At 35.1% G+C, this 25,065-nt stretch overlaps 2 protein-coding genes across 3 annotated transcripts; one reads left to right on the top strand and one right to left on the bottom strand.

Moving 5' to 3' along the window:
- Nucleotides 1-9,595: 9,595 nt before the first annotated feature.
- LOC21404682 (plasma membrane ATPase 1) lies at nt 9,596-15,565 on the top strand. 2 transcript variants are annotated; one of them, XM_024177197.1, is made up of 21 exons: nt 9,596-9,661; nt 9,913-10,032; nt 10,152-10,250; nt 10,616-10,753; nt 10,877-11,011; nt 11,232-11,411; nt 11,556-11,762; nt 11,928-12,047; nt 12,208-12,327; nt 12,480-12,602; nt 12,702-12,806; nt 12,900-13,044; nt 13,168-13,329; nt 13,409-13,647; nt 13,739-13,771; nt 13,884-13,965; nt 14,090-14,250; nt 14,342-14,557; nt 14,654-14,836; nt 15,041-15,222; nt 15,469-15,565. In XM_024177197.1, exons 1-21 carry the CDS (start codon nt 9,608-9,610, stop codon nt 15,563-15,565), a joined length of 2,901 nt encoding a protein of 966 aa, XP_024032965.1. In that variant the 5' UTR covers nt 9,596-9,607. The 2 variants fall into 2 exon arrangements, with proteins under 2 accessions (XP_024032965.1, XP_024032964.1); XM_024177196.1 differs by having other exon boundaries at nt 9,608-9,661; nt 10,589-10,753.
- Nucleotides 15,566-16,825: 1,260 nt separating this feature from the next.
- LOC112095180 (receptor-like protein Cf-9) lies at nt 16,826-23,957 on the bottom strand. Its single transcript, XM_024176865.1, has 4 exons — nt 23,888-23,957; nt 18,476-19,639; nt 17,012-18,265; nt 16,826-16,863 (listed from the first exon to the last, which is right to left on the bottom strand). The coding sequence occupies exons 1-4, from the start codon at nt 23,955-23,957 to the stop codon at nt 16,826-16,828; spliced, it is 2,526 nt and encodes an 841-aa protein (XP_024032633.1).
- Nucleotides 23,958-25,065: the final 1,108 nt, after the last annotated feature.

Genomic DNA, 25,065 nt, shown 5'->3' with positions numbered 1-25,065 from the left:
ATTGGTTGGCATTGTAAATTGGTAGTCCTCTTAAAGAAAGTTTGGTTGTCATGTTTATTGGCTGCAAATCAAGAGTGGACTTTCTGGAGCATTATGGTTGTCTCTTCTAAGGAAAGAATTGTGGGAAATATTGGGAATGATTGCCTTCTTACTGTCATTAGAGTTGGTGACCTGATTTGTGGTGTTAATGGAGGAGATATTACCTTTTGGTTGTGCTTATTGTCGGGGGAGAGTGTTGCTGATTGTTGAATGAAAAACAAAGTGGTATGAGGGTTTGTGATGATGAGGGCAGAACGTGTAATGAACACACAGGGCTGAAAACAGAAAAGTTGCATTTGTCCATATTAGAATGAGATTGTAATGTTAAGTGTCGCTTGATGTGTTGCGACGAATTGTTAGAACGCTTTCGAGTTGGTTCTTCGGGAGAAGATTTCTTTGGTTTCGGGAGGAAACTGTCAAGTCGAGTGGTGCTCGCTGATCAACCTTTCTAAGGAGATTCTAGGCAACGGCGGCAACATCAAGGAGGGAGTCGTTGAGTGTGTAAGACCATTCGGTCCTTTGTAATCTTTTGAACTTAGTGGATTGATCATTGTCTGGGTGTGGCCCCGCAGAGTAGGTGTGCGCACCGAACTGCGATATCATTTTTTTGGTGTCCTTTACGTTTCTGCATTAGTTTCCTGCTTTATTGTTTTGCTGGTTTAATTTTAGATTTTCTGTCACAAAAAGTGTTACAGTAAAGTGTTGCAATACCACTTGTGACACCAGGATAAAAACGGACCTAACATTTACATAGATGCACATTAATATGGGGGCAGAGGTGGGGGTGGGGAGTACTTCCCTATCCCCACCCCTCCACAAATCGGGAACTAAATTTTTTTCTATCCCTGCCACACATTAATATGGGGGCAGATGTGGGGGTGGGGAGTACTTCTCCCGTCCCTACCCCTCCACGAATCGGGAACTAAATTTGTTTCCTATCATTGTCTCATTTGGGGTGTGGCCCGTCCCCGTAGAGAATATTGCCATCCTTAGTTAGCCTAGATCAGCTTCTAAATACTTCTCTTAGATTTTAAGTGACACTCTTACATTTAGGCATTCGGCAATCATGTAAAGGAAATTTACAACACCAATTTAAACATTTCTGTTTCTTTTTTCCCTTTTAAGAAGAAAGTAAATCTAAAAAAAAAAGGATGTGATTTTTCTTGTCACGTTAGTAGTATTAGTAGTACTAAGCAACTCTAATAAGTTGGTTATATTAAACAATTTTTTTTTTTTTGTCACAAAAGTAGTCACACAAAAGACCCCTAATGGTGCATTAATCCTACCCAACTACTTTCATGTCATTTATTGGATGGACCAATGCCTTCCTAAAAATTCCTAAATGTTGACATCACGTCTGTGAGGCAGATTTTTAACCACTTGGCCTTCTTTATTTCACAATTCAAGTCACAACTCAAACTCTATTGTTATAGTCTTTTCTCTTATAAGAATTTAAATTAGATTTTTTACTGCAATATTTTTCTCTCACACACACAACTCAAGTTATAAAACAAACACCCCCTAACTTTTGTGGAAAGAATCAAACAAAAACATGATACTCAGTCTAGTAGTCTCAAAAACATGATATGCTGTAACATCAATACACTGTCATCATGAAGAATCAAGTCTATATATAAGAATCTCTGCAGTAGAAGAACTTTAACACACAAGCTGATTAAAGGAAAAAAAAAAAATTTAAAAACACTCAATCAATATGGGAATTTTGTTGCTCATGCGTTGGTCTTCATTTGTGAGCCTACTCTTAAACTTTTTTCCGTTTCATGCTAACTCTTTTAATACTTCTAATTTGCAGTTGTCTTGCCATGAGGATGAGAAGTCTGCCCTGTTGCAATTCAAGCACAGCTTTATTATTGACAAATCTACTTGTCGATACGACGGCGATTATCCAAAGGCTTCATATTGGGATTCAGAAGGAGGGAGTAGCAATTGCTGCACATGGGACGGCGTCGAGTGTGACAAGGAGACGGCTCATGTGATCGGCCTTGATCTTAGTGGTGGCTGCATCAGCGGTTCTATCTATTCCAACAGCACCCTCTTCCACCTCGTTCATCTCCGAAAGCTGAACCTCGCTGCTAATCATTTCAATCGTTCTTCAATCCCCACTTCTATTGGTCAACTTTCAGAGCTGACGTATCTTAACCTCTCTTCTTCCTTTTTCTTTGGTCAAATTCCACATGAAATTTCACAGTTGTCCAAGTTGACTACTCTTGATCTGTCCTGGAGGTATGATGAACTTGCTGAAAATCTTTTGAAACTTAACAGTCCAACTCTGAGAAGCCTGATTCAAAACTCAACTCATTTAGAAATTCTGCGGCTCGATTATGTGGATTTGCTATCGAACATACCCGATTTTCTAGCCAATTTTTCTTCTTTGACAGATCTTGGTCTAGGCAATGCTGGATTATATGGACCAATTCCATCTTCACTCAGTAAACTTACCCAACTTGTTCGTCTAAGACTCGCATATAATCATTTGAGTGGTTACATCCCATCTTCACTCCAAAACCTCACCCACCTAATTGATTTACGTTTACAAGGCAACCAAATTTCGGGTTCAATGCTATCTTGGCTGGGAAACCTTACAGAGCTAAAAGTTATTTATCTTCTTGGAAACAAATTGCATGGTTCCATTCCCCAATCTTTATTCAAGCTCAATAATCTTGAAACTCTATATCTAGATGGCAACTATTTAGGTGGTACGTTGCAATTTGATATGTTTTCTAAGATGAGCCGTCTTGCCCAACTCGGTCTAGCCGATAACAAATTGTCACTTCTCTTTGGTGAAAGAAACAGTATTAATGGAACCACACTTCCACAGTTCAAGTTATTAGGATTGTCTTCGTGCAACATAAGTGACAAGTTTCCAGAATTTCTTCGGCATCAAAATGAGCTACGTTTCTTGGATCTTTCCGAAAATAGCATACGTGGCCAAATACCCAAATGGATATGGAATTCCAGTGTACAAACTCTGATTTGGTTCAATCTTTCTAACAACTTCTTAACAGGCTTTCAAAATCCGCCAACCGTGCTACCCTGGGCTCAGTTGCAAGTAGTGGACATTAATTCTAACATGCTACATGGACAGCTCCTGATTCCTCGATCATCATCCATGGAACATGTGGACGTCTCAAAAAACAAGCTAAGTGGAGAAATTTCCCCTTTGATCTGCAATTTGATTTCAATCAGGGTACTTGATTTGTCTCATAACAATTTCAGTGGCACTCTTCCCCATTGTTTAGGAAGCTTAAGTAGCTCTCTATTAGCTCTGAATCTGAGAAACAACTCTTTTCATGGCATCATTCCTCTGGCAATCGAGAGGGCAAGCAATTTGCTGATGATTGATTTTAGTCACAATCAATTTCAGGGGAAACTTCCACGATCTCTGGCGATTTGTACGATGCTCGAGTATCTTGATTTCTCAAATAATCAGCTGATTGATGTCTTCCCCACTTGGTTGGGGACTCTTCCACGTCTAAAAGTTCTCTTTCTTCAGAAGAATGGATTTTATGGAGCAATACAAAGAGCTAAAAACACTTCAGAGTTTCCGAATTTGCATATCATTGACATCTCTTACAACAGTTTCAGAGGTGCTTTGCCTTTTGAATACATATTCATTTGGAATGGCAGAAAAACTTTTGAGATGAGCAATTCGACGTATATGAATGCAGGGGTCTCCATCCAAGTTGGTCCTAGGGAGAAGTATTTGATCTATTACCATTATGCGACGACACTTGTGATCAAAAGTGTGGAAACATATTATGGGAAGATCCGAGAGGAACTTGCAGTGATTAATCTCTCAAGCAACAAATTCAGTGGAGAGATTCCCGAATTTGTTGGAAACCTCATGGCTCTTCATTCGCTCAACCTTTCAAACAACATGCTCACCAGTCGCATTCCATTGTCTATTAAGGGCTTGTCAAAACTCGAATCATTGGACCTTTCTAGAAACATGCTCTCCGGTGAGATTCCTCAGCAGCTAACGCAGCTCAACTTCCTTCAGAGCTTTAATGTTTCTCACAATAATCTCACTGGGCCAATACCACAAGGGGACCAATTGCGCACATTCGATCAAAGTTCGTTCGAGGGTAATCCGGGATTATGCGGATGTCCATTGTCCAAGAAATGTGGAGATTCTGAGGCCTTGCAACCAGCACCTTCAGCTGATGACAAAGGGTCTCCAATTGAATTGGATTGGAAATTTGTTTTGGCCGGAGCTATTAGCGGGTTTGTTGTTGGAGTTGCTCTTGGGGATATGGTGATCACGAAGAGGTGGGGATGGTTTCTTAGGGCTTTCCAAAGAACTCCACCTAGAATAGAGATTAGGCCACTAAGAAACTGAGTTTATCAAAGTGGTTTGTCTGCTGTTGCTCTTTGCACTTTCCTTCAATTCCTCTGTTTTGTTCTGTTGAGTTTGTGTTTCCTTTATGTATGCCATGTATCTACTACGACTAAACTGTACGTGTTTTTCTTGTAATGCATTTCCACCAGTGAGACAATAAATGTGATTTCATTATGTCTACAGTCCCCATTTTATTTCACAATGCAACTTCTTGTTAATTAATGTAAAAGTGTTGTGAGGATTTCCATAAGTGAGATAATTAGTGTAATTTCAATATGCTTGTCGTGTATATTAAAGAGTAAACTTATTGATTTTAAGAATATCACTTTGGTATCCCAAGAGGATAATCGCTGTTCGCTCAAACATTTTAGAAATTGGAGGTAAGTAGAAATTCTTTTGAAAACCATCACAAGAACAATAGTATTGTTAAGAAATGTTTTCTTATAGCATATCTGCTAGAGAAATACTACTGTTAAAATATGTTGCATATGATATGATTTATTTGTAACATGCATGGAAATGATTTTCTTGTTAAGATTTTTTTATTGAAATTTCTGTGCTGCGTGGCTTGATACTTGAATAGGAAGGGACACAGGTGAAACGGCCAAACCCAAACTGAAAAGGTTGAAAGGAACCTCTTTGAGATGATACAATGAAATTGAAAAGGGCTTCTATATGAGACGACACTTAGAAAAGGGTCTCATAGCGGCGACTAGACGGAAAAGGGTTGTACTTTGAAAAGCACCCTAGTGAGGCATTGAAAAGGTTAGCTTGGCCAAACTAAGAAAGGTTTCAAGAAATTCAAGGCCTATTTGGTTATCGAGTGTAGTACAATGTGATTTCAAGGTTTTCTATGTCAAATGATTTATGATTAAAAACTGAAGTGAACTATATTAATTTTTTCTATAAAGGTATTAATTTCTACTTATTGAGTTTTAACATCATTTAGTTCTTGTGATGCAGGATTTAAATGCTGAATGTTGTTCCAAAGGTTGGCAAAGCTGCAATCGTCCTGTGACTTGTTCATATGCTGTCTAAAGACGTTTTAGAAGCTATATGTAACTATTAGAAAATTAACACCCTCTAGCCTAATAGAAGGTGATTGAGTTAAATACTTTATTAAGTAGGAGGGTGTTACAGAAAATTAGAAAAAACAACCACATCGTGTGTGTTCAACTTCCCAATTTTCTGGAGTCTTTTCGGAAATCTATTCCTTTTTTTTTTTCCTTTAATGATTTTATGTAACTAATTTGAGGATAATTAATTAAAGGGGAAAATGGACATTTCGTAGTTCGAAAAATAAGTTCAGGGGGTACCAAAATCATAGTTTTCAAAAGAGTACCGGTATCTTTTTAGGATTGCCGTTTTATAATGTATGTCGTTTTTTCAGTTTGTTGTCGTTTTTTTATGGAATCGTTTATTTCTGTCTCTGTCGTTTCTCTAATTGTGCTCGTGTTCTCTGCCCCTACTATTATACGTCACAATTAGACGGTAGATATACAAGCACAATGGCAATTAATGCAGATTAAACTAAACAGGTTTGATATAATTGACTAGTAAATAAGTTTAGTGTTAGATCTCTTCATGAAATGTGGGCGGAGAAAGTTCAAAAACAGTTTGCTTAAGAGTATCTTTCAAAGCTCAAACTTGTTCGGTTTTGTCGGTCAAATGTTGAACAAGATGCTCATTAAATAGTAGTCTTCAAGAAATTATAATAAACAACAGTCTTTCCAATAACATCAACAAAGTTGAGAAGTACTAGTTTGACCTCATTTTCGTGGCCAATAGAAATTAAAAAGGTTTTCAGACTAATGTTGAAGAAACAGTAGAGAAGCACTTAGATATGCACTCTGAAGAAGTTAGCTTTATATAAAAAGAAAAAAGAAATCATAAAAAGCCAACTAGAATATTGAAAAGAGAAAATCTGACTCTGATAAAAGCAGATCGACGGCGGAAAATAAGACTAAACATTTAAATCCCCGGCCAAAAGAGCCATCTAGTACTCGAACCTTCGAACACAAACCCAACCGCATTTTTTTTTTTTTAACAGCAAGGCTACCACACTTGGCGGCTACGTAAGCCTTATATTGATGAGTTACCAAATTGTAATGCAACGAATCAGTGGTGTAAGTACTTTATAACACAAAACAAGATACTCATTTATGTTATGTCGTTTCTTTATTCAGCTAAAGAAATATATACTCATAGTGATATATTTGAAAACAAGTAATTTATATTGCCACGAAATTCAGTACTCATATATAAACAAGTAATTTGAAGTACTCATATATTGCCAAGTAATTCTATTGCTACAATCAAAACAAAACAGAAAGTACTGCTAATTTAACGAAATTTTGATGAAAATTTGACGATGTAGAATTGTGAAATACCATGATTATATTTTGAATTATTTCTATTCAAGAGAACATCATATTTTTGTATATGGCCCCAGATTCTCAACTAGATTCCTATCTAAAATGAATTTGTACCAAGTCTCGAAAGGGTGCAACCAATCATCTAAGCCACCAATTGGCACAAAACCAAAAAATGTAATTGTTGGTTCATTTGAATTTGTCTTGATTGGTGTCAACCTTATTTGACCACTTCCTAACTAAAATAAAAACATAGGGCCAGGCTTTCTCCGGCTACTATTAGAACATAAAATTGAAAAATGACAAAGTATGATAGGATTAGATTGTCAACGTGTGGAATATGGTTTTTTTAATAAAGCCAAGCAAACAAAAATAAAAACATTTTTATTTTTTATGAGAAGTACAAACAAAGTACAAAACAAGAATCTGCCAGCCATGATCCTTTCAATAGCATAATGTGGTGCTGCCGCATATAGTAAGAAAGGTCATAATGAAGAATCAAACAAAAATGAAATGCCCAAAAGAGAATAATTGCACTCTTGAGCCTAGGAAGAATCGGTATCTAGTTTAGTTAATATCACATGGGAGAATCCAAAACTTTGAATTTAATACTCAATTACAACAAATCTTTTTCTTTTTTGTGTATCTGAAGAGACAGATTTTCTGAGCGTCAATACATACATATAATTTATATTAATATATATATATATATGAATATATAATATACGAATGAATTTTTAAAATATGATAATGTGACGTTATAAGGATTTCATCTAGTTGTCATAAATTTTTTTTAGTTAATTACCCAATTAAACACAACCGTCTTATTTATATCATACTGTTAAAAAAATAATACCCACCGATAAGTAAATAGGGAGAAAGAGGAAAATAGGCCAAGACTTGAGATGAATTAAAATTAATAGGTCAATAGTTTATATAAGTTAATAAATAGGCCAAATTACTGTTTTCGTCTATAACTTGTCTAGTTATGAACCATAACTTGACAAGTTATTGTCCATAAATTGTCTATAACTTGTCTGGCTATGAACCATAACTTGATAAGTTTGTCCATAACTTATCTGGTTATGAACCATAACTTGACAAGTTATGGCTTATTAATTTCTATAACTAAAAATTAGCCTATATACTTTCTTAAGTTTTTCATATTGGCCTATTTTCTACTATTTTCCAAGTAAATATTGGAGTACGAGTAACCACTCAAATGACGTTTATAACTTAAAAAAGAACATCAAGAAATTACGTAGGGTAAGAGAGGGACATTTTATGTACACTACGAATTTAGTTCAGTTATTACTTCCATTTGTATTAGGACAATTGATTCATTTCTATGGACTTTTTACTTTGTTGGAAAGAAAAACATTCCTTTCACGGGATGGGATTTTGTTTTATGGTTTGGAGAACCAGCCGGTCAGTATTTATTCAAAATAGAAGGGGGAAAAAAAGGCTTTTCAAATGTTGATTTCTTGCTGTCCAATTCGTTTGTAATAACGTAAGAAATAAATACCAATAACAAGTTTACTAAATTTTAAATTGAAAATAACAAATTCCAGATGACTAAACACATTGTGGTAAGGTGTTTTTAAACCGGTGAAACATAGCAATTCAATTAGAATTAACAGTGATCCATCCGTTCATCTTCCTCGAATTGCTAAACCAAGAAGATCACAACTCCAGCGGCGGTCTCCATCGCTTCCGAACCCCATGTTACCATAGAGTTCCCATCACAATAGTCTATTTTTTTGCCATGAATTTTTTGTCATTCAATTTTAACTCTGGAGCAAGGATGAAAATTGCACCGAAATTTCTGAAATTTTGGTCAAAATTTCAGAAATTTTGAGGTATCGATATTTATGAGTAGAAAAGATTAATATTAAATGATTACATGTATGAGTAGAAAAAATAGCATGAATTGGTACAGAAAAAGGGGACAAAAATCTGGATCCCTAGCACTACTAAAAGATAAATAGCTGGCTTTTTCTTAATTTAAACAAATAGCTGTAAATTCGTTATTTACTATACAGTAAATCAATTAATTTATTAAGAACAATCCTTTTTTAAAACCCGAAAAAAACGACTTCAAAAGGGTCCACTTCCTCAAATCACCGGTATTCCATATTTAACCAAACTTTTTTATTTATTTATTTGTATGAAAGTGTACATCAGTATATGTTTATATTTATCCAATACCTACTTATCAATATAACTTTACGGCGTACGGACCTAGGAGAAGTTAGGTCCAAACAAATAAATAATAAAGAGAAAAAAAAATATTACACAAGTTGCAAGCATTGGTTACTCCAGCAACAGCTGATCAACGATGCAGGCGTACACATATATAACAACATTATATATATATATATATATATATATATATATATCTCCGATGTTTATTGTCTAATTCCCAATGTTCTTTTGCCAGCTCATTCCGTACTTTCTCTTTGCATTGGGATCTCTTAATTATTTTCTCAATATTTTATAATTGGCAATTGCACTTATTATTACATTGGCCAATTCAAACTGATGTTGACATGATTCCTTTAAACCTCTATTTATGTCCAAACTTTGTGTACCATCCTTTGCTACACTCTAGAAAATAGAGAGTAATACAAAGTTTTTTGAACAGGTAGGAATTTTGCTTATCATGATACAAAAGTAGTATATATAGTTTCCTTTTTTTTTTTTTTTTTATCTTCTTTGTTATTAGAAATCGAATGATACATGTTACTGCCAAAAAAGAAATTGATTTGATTTTGGTGTTTGATACTGAAGTTGTGTACTAATTTGACAGTTGGTGGGGGTAAACGAGAAATCGAAAATGGTTGTCGGGTCGGTCGGGCTCGATGCTATTGCCAAAGAGGCTGTTGATCTGGTATGTTTTAATGATTCATGTCATGGCCTGTTTTGCCAGATTATAAGGCTTTTTGTTATCAAGACATAATATTTGAATGTTCCTCCAATTAGTTTTGAACATACAATGTTTGGTCACTCTGATCCTTGGAGATTTGTCAACTTGCGATTTGCAAATATTTGTTTGTTGGAACAAAATGGCTGGAATAAAAGCATATATATCTCAGTGGGAAAATGAACAATTTTAATAAAACTTGGAGTTGGTTTATGCAGGAGAATATCCCTATAGAAGAGGTCTTGGAGCATCTTAAATGTACAAAAGACGGTTTGAATTCTGATGATGTTCAGAAGAGGTTGGACATGTTTGGATATAATAAACTTGAAGAAAAGAAGGTTAGATAAAAGAATTTCAACATTTTTTTTTAGGTTGTCTCCTGAATATGCTAATCATAATTGTCATCTACTTCATTGAGTGATTGCTTGATATCTTTTATCTGCTATTAATTATGTAGGAAAGCAAAATACTGAAATTCTTGGGTTTTATGTGGAATCCTCTGTCCTGGGTCATGGAAGCTGCAGCTTTTATGGCAATTGCTCTTACTCCAATAGGGGTATGTTTGTAATATATATGTGTATATATGGATGTATATGTCTATATTTACATACACACACACACATGATATTAAGTTTGTAGAGGGACTCATATCTAGCCGCTTGAATGAAATAAAAGTTAATCTGACAGCCAAAAGCGGATTAAGGGAAAAACGAGAAAATATAGATTGGTATGCAACATTTTGGTTTGTTACCACCCTAAGCTATAATGTTATACATCTACATATTAGGGACTACAATCTTAATTTTGTTTGTCATTTGTTGGATTTGAAAGAACCGTCAAGGCCTTCGACTTTGTTTGACTTTACTTAGGACATTTGTTTCAGAATTGAGGAAGCTCCATGTTGACGTGACCTTTGTGCAGGGTAATAAAGTAGACTATCCAGATTTTGCTGGGATCACAGCCTTACTTATTATAAACTCAACCATCAGTTTCATAGAGGAAAACAATGCTGGCAATGCAGCCGCTGCTCTAATGGCTCGGTTAGCCCCAAAAGCCAAGGTGGGCCATCTTCTTTATAGCTTCAGAATCTCCATTTGTTAGTTTTTTATTATTTATTTTAGTTTCTCATTGTTCCTATTGGTTTGGATTTTCTTTTTATTTGTTCCTATTTGTGATAACTAGGTTCTGCGCGATGGAAGGTGGAGCGAGGAGGATGCTTCAGTGTTGGTTCCTGGAGACATAATTAGTATTAAACTCGGTGACATCATTCCTGCGGATGCGCGTCTTCTTGAAGGAGATCCTTTGAAGATTGATCAGGTAATTTCAAATGCAAAGATGATAAGCTTGTATTAGCTCATAGTTTTAAATAGATTTGTACAAGTTTTCTTTTAAAATCTCTGTTCATGAATTTGGATACTAAACAAAAGAAACAGGTTCTTTTTTTTTATTTTTTTATTTTTTTTATTTTTTTAATTCAGAGTTGAAATGTATATCAGATCTTTAATTTGACTTTTTCTTTGTTGCTACTTACTTGCAGTCTGCTCTTACTGGAGAATCACTACCAGTAACCAAAAATCCAGGTGATGGGGTGTACTCAGGTTCAACCTGCAAGCAAGGTGAAATTGAAGCAGTGGTAATTGCGACCGGGGTTCACACGTTCTTTGGAAAGGCAGCTCACCTTGTGGAAAACACAACACATGTTGGTCATTTCCAAAAGGTTCATTTTTTATACACCTATAGTACGAAGCAGATAAGAGTGATTTCACTCTATGCATGACTTTTTTCTGATGTTCTATATTTGCTTTGTCAAAAATGGTGTTCAAAAGCTAATGATTTTTTTTAATTTAATTTATGGTTTCAGGTTCTGACAGCAATTGGAAACTTCTGCATTTGCTCAATTGCTATTGGGATGGTCATCGAAATGATAGTGATATATGGTCTTCAGGGTAGGGAATATCACGATGGTCTCGATAGTCTACTCGTGCTACTAATTGGTGGGATACCCATTGCTATGCCAACTGTGCTTTCGGTTACAATGGCCATTGGTTCCCACCGTTTGTCTCAGCAGGTTCGTTGTGCCCAAAGTTTCATTCAGAACTCTGCATTGAAAATTCAGTATTACTTAGTAAAAGCATTAGTTTTGATATTGCTACTGCTTCAGACTATAAAAGGATCGAATATTTGTATGTTCATTTGAAGATTATTTGGATAATGGATATTATTGCTTGTGCAGGGTGCCATAACAAAAAGAATGACTGCCATTGAAGAAATGGCCGGAATGGATGTGTTATGCAGTGACAAAACAGGCACATTGACACTTAACAAGCTTACAGTTGACAAAAGTATGATTGAGGTTTGTATTCTTAGTCCCTCTCAGTTTCACTAAATCGCCATTTGGTCCCTCAGTAAAAGCAAATATCTTAAAGGAACTTTTTGTTTTAAAAACCTCTCTTATTTTTAAGAACTAGCATGTTTTGTTTCTCAAAATTCTGACAACTTCTTTGCAATGACAGGTATTTCCCAAAGATGTTGACAAGGATATGGTTATACTCATGGCTGCAAGAGCATCAAGGCTGGAAAATCAAGACGCTATTGATACCGCAATTGTTTCAATGTTGGCAGACCCTAAGGAGGTACTTGATTGACGACTTTTAGATAAATTTTACTAAATTCTTATGTCATTGATATTATTATTTTGCAGGTTAACATTCCTAGCTTCATGATTGATATGCTTGCCTTGGGATTTTTTTTAATATTTACGTATTAATTCATTCGACTTTGTAAGGCCCGGGCCGGAATCAAAGAGGTTCACTTCCTTCCATTCAATCCAACGGATAAAAGGACTGCACTTACATTTATTGATGCTGATGGTAGAATGCACAGAGTCAGCAAAGGTGCACCAGAGCAGGTAGAATACAAAAATCAGAGTCTAAGAATAAAATGAGTCCTAATAGCAATATTAGAACTTTTGACAATTACTGAGACTTTTGAACTTATGCAATTGTAGATTCTCAATCTGGCACATAACAAATCAGAAATTGAAAAGAGGGTACATGCAGTCATTGACAAGTTTGCAGAACGTGGACTACGGTCGCTTGGAGTTGCGCGCCAGGTTTACTATCTCTACCAACTCTTTTATCGTCTGATTTTTTCCATGTTTTTTGGTAAGAATTTGAGATGAAAGAAACTTCAATTTCTCCTCTAGGAAGTTCCTGCTGGAACCAAAGACAGTCTTGGTGGTCCCTGGGAATTCGTCGGACTTTTGCCGCTCTTTGACCCTCCTCGCCATGACAGCGCTGAAACAATCAGAAGAGCTCTTGATCTTGGTGTGAGTGTTAAGATGATCACAGGTGTGTGAGATATTCTTTCATCTTAGAAACATATATCCAACAAAGTTTTTATTCTTTTATCTTTGCGTAAAATATTTTGCTTTCTAGTAATAATTAATCTTTATCAATGTTGTAACCTTGCAGGTGACCAACTTGCAATTGGTAAGGAAACAGGAAGGCGACTCGGAATGGGGACAAACATGTACCCCTCTTCTGCTCTCCTAGGTGACAAGGATGGAGGATTTTCTACTCTTCCAATCGATGAGCTCATTGAGAAAGCTGATGGTTTTGCCGGCGTTTTTCCTGGTCAGTTTCATCAACATCTAGAAATCATTCAATGCTAGTATCTATCAGCTTTGGATAACAACTTTCTTTGCTGATTCAGAACACAAATATGAGATTGTGAGGAGATTGCAAGAGAGGAAACACATATGTGGAATGACTGGAGATGGAGTGAATGATGCGCCTGCATTGAAGAAAGCCGACATAGGAATTGCTGTGGCTGATTCTACAGACGCCGCTCGGAGTGCTTCCGATATAGTCCTGACAGAACCCGGATTGAGTGTCATCATTAGTGCTGTCTTAACAAGCCGTGCCATTTTTCAAAGAATGAAAAACTACACGGTAATCCAATACTTATCACATGATATTCAAGAAATAACTAATGTCTTTATAACTTGGCTATATTTTTAATCTTTTTCCCTTTCCCATCCAGATATATGCAGTGTCAATCACAATACGTATTGTGGTAAGTTCCCATATTCCATACTATACTAAACTGTAGCACATTATAATATTGCAAAATCTCTCCTAATCTTAAACTTATACAATTGCCAACTTGATGTTTTTATTACATACAGCTAGGTTTCATGTTGTTGTCAGTCTGCTGGAGATTCGACTTCCCTCCTTTTATGGTTCTTGTTATTGCCATTCTCAATGATGGTTAGTTTCACTAGTTTATGGCTCACTCAAATATGGAACTTGACTTTTTTCTTTTTTTTTTTTAGAAAAAAAATTAAGTGAATTTGGGTTACCTTGTGTTCCTAACTTGTTTGGTTGGCCACAGGTACTATAATGACCATATCAAAAGACAGGGTAAAGCCATCTCCAGTCCCTGACAGTTGGAAGCTAAAAGAGATTTTCGCAACCGGCATTATCCTTGGTGCTTATCTTGCTCTTATGACTGTCATATTCTTCTGGACAGCCTATGAAACCAAATTCTTTCCGGTAAATTCTCTATTTTCCATGCATACATATAACTTGATTCGAGATACTTTCATCTGGGTTTTGTGAAAAATGCCTTTGTTTACTCTTGTAGAATAAATTTGGTGTGGAGGACAACATTGGAAAATACCTCTATAACACATCAAATCCAACCGAAGCCAAACCATATAACCAGAGGATGTCATCTGCTATCTATCTCCAAGTCAGCACCATCAGCCAAGCCTTAATTTTCGTGACACGATCCCGGGGCTGGTCATACTTTGAAAGACCTGGCCTTTTGCTTGTCTCTGCCTTCCTCATTGCTCAACTGGTATGCTTACACTTTCAAATGACTTTGTTTAGTACAGCTTAATTGTTTAAGGAAGCTTTGTAATTGTTTTCTTCTCTTAATGTTTGAATATTGCAGATTGCAACAATATTATCTGCCACTGCAAGTTGGAGTTTCGCCGGCATTAGAAGTATTGGTTGGGGATGGACAGGCGTGATTTGGCTGTACAACTCTCTGACATACTTGTTGCTTGATCCAATCAAATTTGCAGTCCGATATGCTCTCAGTGGTAGGGCGTGGAACTTAGTGATGGATCAAAGGGTAAGACTAAGCTTCCTCTCTTTCCTATAAGAATAGCTTTAAATTATCAATAGACATACGGTTTTGTGCATATGCATTGCTCAGAGGCTTTCCCCCAAAAGCCACTCTAAGAAAATTCTCACCAAGAAAACAAAGTACTTCAGATATAGTTCAAGGTAAAAGGATAGAGCTAATATATGACTGCTTCTTCATCGATCGTTACAGACTGCATTTACGAACAAAAAGGACTTTGGGAAGGAAGCTCGCGAGGCGAAATGGGCAACTGAGCAGCGAACACTGCACGGTCTCCAGACCGCTGAGGCAAAGCCGATTTCTGAGAGGGTCCACACTTTCAGGGACATTAGTCTCATGGCAGAAGAAGCTAGAAGGCGTGCAGAGATTGCCAGGTAAATTAGTCTTCAAAATTTCTACTCAAAATGACAATATTTATACTTGATGTGAAGAACGCCATGTCCTATATATTCATATGTATGAGGGAATGATTGTTATTATGGCACCAAATATATTGTTGGTGGAAGATAGAACTGCAAAAGCTTTCTACTTCAATTGTTCTTGTACGTTTTCTAATGTGGTATCATGTAAATGCTACGGGTTTAGACGACTTCTCTAACTTATTCTTTTTGAGTATGCAGATTGCGGGAGCTTCACACTCTCAAAGGTAAAGTCGAATCATTTGCCAAGCTGAGGGGTTTAGATATTGACGCCATTAACCAGCACTACACTCTTTAAGTCTCCCATGTTTTGGTTAGAGAACACCGAAACCTACGAAGATGAAACATTGTTGTGATTAATATGTATAATCTTGGTAGTTCATGATGAATCATGTAACAGGAGATTAAGATGAATTCTTGAGAATTTTAAGTTGGCTCTACACAATTAAGCACCTTCTATTGGTGCTACTGCGTCTATGACATTACTTTTGTGGCATTTTATGTGATTACAACAAGGCTTCTATATATTTATACATTTATTGACTTACAAAATGATATTGGCTACAACTCAAAGAGCTAAAAACATGAATAAGCCAAAACCCGAAAAGGATCTTGTGCCAGAAAAAAGAGTGCATAATCTCGATAGAATTAATGACGTAAAATTTATAGAGGTTCGCCTATAAATTTAAAAGTAAATCAAGCAAGGCTTTTATGAAATGAGTAGTGACTGGCATCATAGAAAAGGAACCACGATCCAACTAAGTTGGCACCCAATTCACAATCCCAATCCAAGTACCACCACACACTATTATTTAAAAAGATAACAAACAGAAATTACAAAAGGATCCGATACGACTAGAAGAGCTAAAAAGATGAAAATGGGCAAACAAACATCACGTAGAAAGAGTGCATGATCCTGATGGAATTCATTACATTAGATTCCCTCTGGTCATTGAAACCTATTACTTGGCAATTAGAAAGCCATATCTCTAGAGATGAAATCCAGTTAATATCTGCGGAAGTATGCCAACAATTTGCAACGCCAAATTGAATTGCTTCAGTTGAAAGACGATCGATCCACTATTTGATTACCTTCTCTAAAGATATGGGAAACCAGCTATGTCTACATATTAAGAAAGTTTGCAGAAAGTTGACCACCATTTTTGTTCAATTCTCCAAGGAGCAACAACCTTCTTCTGCAATAAATAATCAACTACATAAGAAGAGTAAACAACAAGGCTTTTACATCTTACAAGTTCTTATAATGTGATATGTGAAAGAAGTAGTAATATTAGTTTTTTAAAAAAATATTAATATTAACATTGAAAGCATACTACTACAGTACTGCTTGGAAAACAACTTAAAAAAACATAACCATATACAAAAAAAAAAAAAAAAAAACACAAAAAAAAATACAAAAAAGAAACTATGTAATTGAAAGAAACTAAGTAGAGCAAGGGACAAATAACCTGCTAAGGTCAATTTCTACGTTGCCTGATCTCCATTCTCGGTGGAATTCTTCTGAAAGCCTTGAGAAACCATCGTCGCCTCTTTGTGATCACCATGTCGCCAAGAGCAACTCCAACGACAAACCCGCTTATGCATCCAGCCAAAACAAATTTCCAATCCAGTTCAATCGAAGATTTTGAATCATCGTCTTCTTCAACAATTGAAGGTGGCAGTGGCAAGGCCTTGGAATCTCCGCATTTCTTGGATAATGGAATCCCACAAAGACCTGGATTACCTTCAAACGAGGTATTATCCATATTACCAAATTGGTTCGCTTGTGGTATGGGGCCTCTGAGATTGTTGCGGGATACATCAAAACTTTGAATGAATGTGAGTCTCGTTAGCTGCGGGGGGATCTCTCCTGAGAGCTTATTATTAGAAAGATCTAGTGATTCAAGCTCCTTTAAATTCCCCAAGGATGATGGAATACTACCGGTAAGATTGTTAAAGGACAAATTCAGCGAACGAAGAGCTATGAGGTTTCCAATGAGTTGTGGAATCTCTCCATTGAATTTGTTGCAAGAGAAGTCAATCTCTGCAAAGTTTTCTGAAATCACCTCATAATATCTTTCCTGACCTTTGTTGACAATTGTAGTAGAATAGCGATAATCAAAAGGTTGCGATGCATAAGTTCTCGTCGGCTGAGAAATTTTTGTTTCCTTCATATATCTCGAATCTGTATTGTTGATAACTTTCATTCCACTCCAAATAAGCACGTAGTGAAAAGGCAATTTACCAGTGAAATAATTGTAAGAGAGATCCATAACGCGCAACTTGGGGAACAAAAGTTTTTGTTTGGGTTTCTTGATAAAACCATAGAATCTATTATGTCGCAGACTTAAAACTTTTAATTCAGGAAGAGTTCCCAACCAAGCAGGAAAGATATCAGTAAGTTGATTTTTTTCCACATCAAAATACTCAAGCTTCGTACAAGCGGCCATCGACCTTGCTAATTGCCCCTTGAATTTATTCTTGCTGAGATCAATCTTCAAATTACTTGGCAACGCGCATACTTGAGGAATGGTACCACCAAAAGAGTTGTTTTCCAAATTCAACACTGACAGGGAACTAAGCTTTCCTAGACATTGTGGAACCGTGCCACTCAAATTGTTTGAAGACAAATCGAGTAGCCAAACGGAGCTCAAATCGCACATCCATGAGAAGATTTTTCCAGTTAGCCAATTGTTTGAGATGGAATAATATTGAACGGATGTTGGAGCAATAGGCAACTGTCCTTGCAACAAATTAAAACTAAGGTCCAAAGCCAATAGATTGACCCATGGAAGAAATATTGGTGATGGGTGGGGAAAGTCTACTAGGAAGTTGTGATCAAGGAGGAGGAAAGTCAAAGTTTCCAAACTTGTATTCCACATCCATTTTGGAATATGACCGTGAATTTTGTTCCTAGAAAGATCCAACAACTCCAATTTATTTTGATGCCTGAGGAAATTTGGGAACTCACTTAAGTTGCAAGATCCCAAACCCAGACCTGTGAATTTCGAAGTTGTTGCATTTATGTTTCTTTGGTGAAAAAACAGTGACAATGTGTTCCCAGTCAGGTACAGGTCAACGAGACTTCTCATAGTAAAAAACAAGTCAAACTCCAAGGTGCCCGTGAGTTTGTTAGAATGTAGATAAAGTGTCTGCAAATTCATGAGTTTGTATAATGACTGCGGAATTTATCCACACAATTCATTGCCTTCAAGATAAACGGCAAAAAGTTGGGTGAGGTTTCCAAATGAAGATGGGATTGGTCCGGTTAGGTGATTATCACGTAGGCTTAAAAGACCGAGTTGACTAAGATTCTGAAAAGATGGAATATAACCATCTAGATTGTTGTTGTCAAGATACAGACGAACAAGTTGGGAAAGGTTTCCCAGCCAAGATGGAATTGGACCACCCAAGTGGTTCGCGCGTAAGTCTAGATCAATAAGTTTGGAAAGCTTACCAAGTGAAGATGGTAACGGCCTTGAAAAATTGCATCCCCGAAGATATAGCCCTTCTAATGATTCAAGCTTTTCAATTGAAGGCGGTATACATCCCGAGAAACTAGTCTCTGAAAGCACCAAACCCTCAAGAGGACTCCGTTGGTGGAATTCGGGCAAATAACCAGTGAGGTCCTTATTCCACCCTAGTGCAAGAATTTTTAGGTTTGGCAGATGAAAAATGTTGTTAGGAAACTCACCATACAATCCACAATTTTGCAGAATAATGGCTTTCAAAGAAGTGAAATTTGCTAGGAAATCGTGAACTGTGGATGGTATGTGAACAGATGAGAGACGAAGCCACTCTAAGCTTGTTAAATTTTGAACCAGGCTCCTCAAACTGGGATTTTTAAGTTCCAACAATGGATTTGAAGGATCAATCTCATTAAAATGTGAAGATAGGTCGAGGAAAGTCAATTTGGAAAGATGTGAAATTTCTGATGGAATTTGGCCATAGAACCATGAATCTGAGAGGTTTAGATATGTCAAACCCAAAAACTGCCCAATGGCAGAAGGAATGAGAGAGTAACTGAAGTTATTATCAGCAAGATTCAACTTTTGGAGATGGACAAGATGGAAGAGGCTGCTACTGGAATTGATAGAGCCATAGAGACAACTGCTGTTGAGAATAAGGCCAATCACATGGCCCGTTTTCTCGTCACACTCGACGCCATCCCAAGAGCAGCAGTTGCTGCTTCCTCCTTGAGCTTTCCACGACAAGACCTTAGGATAAGCACCCTCATAAGAAGAAGCTAATTTTTCAATGACAAAGCTTTGCTTGAACTGCAACAACGCCAACCTCTCGTCATCATGGCAAGACAACTGCGAAAAAGAAGTATTGAAAGAGTTAGGACCCTTTGGGAGAGCCTGTGCTTTCACTTTTAAGCAGTAGAAAAAACAAGCATAAGTCAAGACTTTTTAATTAGTATTTGAATGGTGCATGAAAAAAGTGTTTTTTTTTTTTTTTTTTTTTTTAATGTCATAAGAGCTTTTGAACCAGTTTGGATAAATAAGTCAAAAACACTTATTATAACAAAAAAGTAATATAATACAAGGATACGGATGAAATATTTAATTTATTGTTCACAAATAAAAGGTTAAACATATAAATAAATAAAAAATGATAAGCTCCTTTTTTTATAAGCACTAAGACCATCTCTAATATAAATGCTAATGTCAATTGTATATTTAACATCAAAAAGTGTGATATGATATGTTATTTTCATTTTTGATCTAATGCATAATGCTATTTAAAATGCTAAATCTACTTTTTTCATAATTATCAAGCTTTGAAAGTTGTAATAGTAAAGTTTTGTTTTTAAAATAATTAGAAAATGTAAAAGTTGCAATGATTATATGAAAAAATAAACATTTCAACCAATAGCTATCAAATACTAAACTTCCCATATACTATAATGGAAAATTTGCCACAAAATATAGCATATGAGAAATTTAGCACAACAAATAGCATTGTATTAGAGACTATTTTTTACAATTAGCACGTCAATTATAATATTGCATTGGAGATGCTCTAAGGAGATGACTTGTTGCAAAAGAGTTTAAAAACTAAAAGCACTTTTAGAGTGTCCATCCAAACATGTTCAAATGCAGTTTTGAGACTATTTGCAACCACGCATGAGCAAAAAAGAAGAAGCATTAAAAGAAGTAATGAGCAGCCAAAAAAAAAAAAAAAAAAGAAAGAAAGAGTTAGCAACCGCATGAGCATGAAACAAGGAAAAGTTTAAGAGTAGCAACACCAAGGAAGATAACCACAACAAGAAGTCCATACTATTGTTTTTTTTTTTTTTTTTTTTTCCTGTGATTTCTTTTATGTCAACTGAGCAAAAGTAGTAGAAGCGGGTCGAGATACTTATAGACACGATTTTAGATTCTTGACCATAATTGTTGCTAGAGAGAGAAATTTTTATTATGGGTGACAATTCGTATTTATAAATCGTGTTTATCTCAATCCGTTTATTAATTATGTCAAAAAATATCAATGTAAATAAGATATATTTATTAAATGTGTCAAAAAGTCATATTCCTTTTGGGTATTATCAAGTCATTTCATTCCATTTACTTATTTATTTTGTGTATGCTACACGAAAATAAGATTACAACCAAACGGCAATTCAGCTCTATATGTTTCTTAAGGGAAACTTTATTTCCTTATTCATTTCTTTTTCTCCCGCCCATATCGTAGTGGTTAGACAACCTTGGACACGTTAGGGACGTTTTTTTCGATGAACTTGACTTTGTCGTGTATGCAACTCGCAATTTACTAGTTAAGACTTATGATTTGCAACACAAAGTCAAAAAGCAAGAAAATAGAACACGGACGACATGAAAATCTGACTACATACAGTGTTACGAGATGATTAAGGACAGGATTAGGTATTATAACAAACAATAAATCAGCTCTTGTCCAGCTGGCCAAAACCATGAAAGACGCCCTAGAACACGTGTCATATGAACTCTAATGGTTCATTTGATAAGAGGTTTAGGGTCCATTTAGTTTATACGTTTAAACCAGTAATTTTTAATTGACATTTAAAATTTAAATTTTTCTAAAAAAAAAAAAAAAACACTGTAGTAGAATTAAAACAATGAGTTTAAACGCATGAAACCAATGGACCCTTAAATTGAAGATTTTGGGTTTAAACCTAGTGTGGGGTTTGAACCGGGTTCAAACCTTAAGAACTCAAGGGAGACTTGAGTTCTGCAGTCCTTTTATTTCTTAAGAACCTTAGAGTTTAAACATCACATTAAGGGTTCAATCTCCCTTTTTTTATAAAATAAACACTCCTAAATATATTAATATGTTTTGTTATGTACTTTGCATACGGAAGATGATTTTATTTAAGGGATATTCTATAGTAAGATTTGTCATTTTTAATTATCGGTAGCAACCGTTGGATTAAATTTTTAACGGTCTGATCTTTTTAACGTGGACACTTGCAGATCGACTGTTGAAAACTCAACCAACACCACCTCCTACCAGTAGTTAAAAAGAAAAATCTTACAGCAGGCCCTTAATTTAATATTTAGAAATATTTAGACTTGGTGCTCTCTAATTACTTGTTCTCTTTATAATTTGTATATATCATATCAATACGAAAAATAATTAATAATATATATAAAAGCATGATCTAAATAAATGAAAATTGTAATCTAAATAATTAATATTAAAAAGATAAACGACAATGAAATAAGGCCAATAATGTTTTTCCTTTTAACTTGGGATGAGAATTCAAACTCTAAACTCAAAGTTGTAGAGGAGAGTGTACAAATTAATCAACATTTAATTACCAAAAAAGATAAACAAAATCAACGTTTAACAGGTCTAATAAAAATCACATAGATAATAACCTACAATGTTTCACCCATCAATTTTGCAGCTTTCTTGTTTTGCCCATCTTCGTCTAAAGCAAGAAAATTGCAACAAGAACATATTACCGTGCTTCTTCCCCAGCGCAGTCATGGTGCACTAGTAAATTCCTCGTCAGCCATGAAATCAAAATTTACAGTAATATTTAAAGACGGCACAAAGTAGATAACAAAGTGAAAGAGCAACAAACATCAACAGGGTAAAAATCAACAGAAAAAGACCAAAAGTAAAAACAATAAAAATGTGAGACAAGAAAACAATCAAAATAAATTACACTAATTCAGTGTACGACAAAAATTAACACAATCACTGGTTTAGATTTTACTCAACTTACTAAACTTACCCTTAAAAGTACATAAAATTAGATTTTAATCATTTACTCTTCGTTAATATAATATTTGATTAAAAAAGTATTAATTAAAAATAAAGGGTAAGAATCAAGACACATGCAATTTAAAAGAGTATTTGTCTCTTTTTTCCCGAGCAATAATTAATGTCAAGATGAAACATTGTTAGGTGAATATCATCTTTAGACTTTCCCTTCATGATGTGCTCTTGCCGTGGTGTTGGGATTGTAATGAATCCTGTGTAGAATACAATCCACTCTAAAGTTAAAAACGTGTTTGACGGAAGTAATGGAAATTAATGGATTAGTTTATATTGTTAGCATAAAAGACGGGAGAGATTTTTTTTTTTTTTTAAAAATATTATCATGTTAAAAGTCAACCGTGTCCAATGCGTTACCTTGTGAAACCTTGTCTATATTTAATCTCTTTCCTTTTCGTTGTGTCAAGCAGTTTATTTGGTCTAAATTATATGACCGTGAATAGGAAATATTTTTTTAATATAAAAATTGCAATAATCGTATCTTGAATATCATTCCTTATATGAAAACACCTTAAATAAACTTAGTTGTCAAGCATCACTCTCTTGTAGCAATGGGATGTTTTTCTTTTTATTTTTATTTTTTAAATGGGACAATTTTACTTAAAATATCATTCATACAATTTTGCATTTTCAAACAAAAAACCTACTTGATTAAAGGAATTTAGGAACTGCAAGAACCATTAATTTTTTTATATCATATGATTCTCACATGTCATTTTTCATTCAAATTTAATGATTTCTTTTGGCAGATCGAAACAAATTCAATGGCACAATATTATAGACCATTGACTTATTATGGGACACTTTGAAGTTTGAATAGCATAAATCAATATGGGATTTGTCCTAACTTTGGGGACTAAAAATGAAATTAACTCGAAGATATATGATAACTCTATAAAATAGAGTTATATTCCTTCTTATTTGCATAAAAAATTTCTTTATTTTCAAGGATTTTTTTTTTGTTTTATTTAAAATTTTAGTTTAGTTTCAGTTTATTTTATTTTAGTCAATTTTAGTTAATTTTGTTTAATTTTTCCTCTAATTATTTATTAATCCTCCTTTGTGTTTTAAAATTAGGTGAAAAGTGCATGCAATTGGAGCTTAATTGGAATTAAATTGAAGTAAAAAATACAAAAGAAATTAGGTAGTTACTCTATTTAACTTGCGTTGCATTATTCAAATCAAAATTGACCTTGAAAAATAGTGATTGTCCGGCTTCTTCCCCTTATAATATAATGACACAAAACTCCATGAGCTTTAAATAAGTTAAAATTTTTGTAATTTCTTCATTAAGGCGTCAATTTTTTTAACCCATGTGATAGTATGATAAAAAGAAACATAAGAAATTTACCTCTTCCAGTACTGCTTGTCACCTCCGAATCGTTGTCACCTTCCTCTATGTAGCTTTTACCAATCCACATGTTATTAAAGCGTTAAAAATTAAATTGATGCGTAAATGATGTAAGTATTAAAATTATAACTAATTATATACAACTACTAAGGGAAAAGAGAAAAGTGAAATCCATACGACCAACCTCAATTAAATTAGGATTAAGGCTTGTTGTTGTTGTATACACCTACTAAAGGAGCTTAAGGAGCTTTGTGTTATTTTTAGTTGTAGTAAGGAAATGATGCCCCTACTTTTTGGGTACCAAATTGATCACCTATCAATTATAGGACTAAATTAAGAGTCTTAAAGAGTTGTTTGACTTGCTGAAAGTAATTTGCCTAAATTTCAATATCTGATCATGTAGTGACCAAGAAAAAAATCCCATAATTTTAATAATATAATTCATGTATTCAAGTCAAGGATTTTCCGGGAAAATCATTATACTATGTACATTTTGTGATTGAAGGATTTAGAGAATTAACATCTGCATTCCTAAATTCTGTAGCAGATTTCACGTTAAGTTCACATTTTTCCGATCAAGTAAATTCGATCGATAAATTCTCACCGTACTTTAAAACGGAAGAATTTCCAGTATAGATACAGTTAGAGAATCTTAATTTTAAGAATCTCCCAGCACAGTACAACCTAGCATCCAGAACCCGTATACAGGAGAAAATAACTGTCAGTATGAGTTTGGACAGTTTTAATGAGTAAGTTAAGGGAATGGACAAAAGTACAAGGTGTAGGTTAGTGTGTGTGATTTGATGAGATGTGATGAGAGAGGTGAATAGGACTAATGATTAGTTTTTTTTTTCTCCTTTTTCTCTTCACTTGGCCGGCCATCCTTAGGAAGTTATATCCAAAAATTTTGGTTATATGTTGAGTGTGTTAGAAGGCTACAAGTTAAGGTGATGGGATGGTAGTGGTTGAAGGGGAATTAATGGCAATTTTGGCTTCTCCTTTTCTCCTTCCATAACCGGCCAAGATTGGGGAAAATTGAACCAAAATTTGGTTGATTGAGAGAGTTGATGTGGTGTTAAAAAAAATAATTTCCAAGTGCCTATAAAAGGAACCACCATAGGATAAGCCTCATTTTTTTTCCCTAGCTTTTCTCTCCCCCTCAAAATCCGGCCATACCA

Source organism: Morus notabilis, unplaced genomic scaffold, assembly GCF_000414095.1.
Source record: "Morus notabilis unplaced genomic scaffold, ASM41409v2 Scaffold1009, whole genome shotgun sequence".
In the NCBI taxonomy this organism is placed as follows: domain Eukaryota; kingdom Viridiplantae; phylum Streptophyta; class Magnoliopsida; order Rosales; family Moraceae; genus Morus; species Morus notabilis.
Note: the sequence above shows the minus strand (reverse complement) of the source record. Positions and strands in the feature narration are given on the sequence as shown.

Excerpts from the sequence above, each read along its gene's own strand:
- LOC21404682 (XM_024177196.1), top strand. The coding sequence starts at position 9,608 with ATGGTTGTCGGGTCGGTCGGGCTCGATGCTATTGCCAAAGAGGCTGTT. Across the intron at positions 11,763-11,927 it reads CCCACCGTTTGTCTCAGCAG|GGTGCCATAACAAAAAGAAT; the intron begins GTTCGTTGTGCC and ends TTGCTTGTGCAG. Across the intron at positions 14,251-14,341 it reads ATGAAACCAAATTCTTTCCG|AATAAATTTGGTGTGGAGGA; the intron begins GTAAATTCTCTA and ends TTACTCTTGTAG.
- LOC112095180 (XM_024176865.1), bottom strand. The coding sequence starts at position 23,957 with ATGTGGATTGGTAAAAGCTACATAGAGGAAGGTGACAACGATTCGGAG. Across the intron at positions 18,266-18,475 it reads TTTTGCCGTTTATCTTGAAG|GTCTGGGTTTGGGATCTTGC; the intron begins GCAATGAATTGT and ends CGAAATTCACAG. Across the intron at positions 16,864-17,011 it reads GGATAATACCTCGTTTGAAG|CGGGTTTGTCGTTGGAGTTG; the intron begins GTAATCCAGGTC and ends TGGATGCATAAG.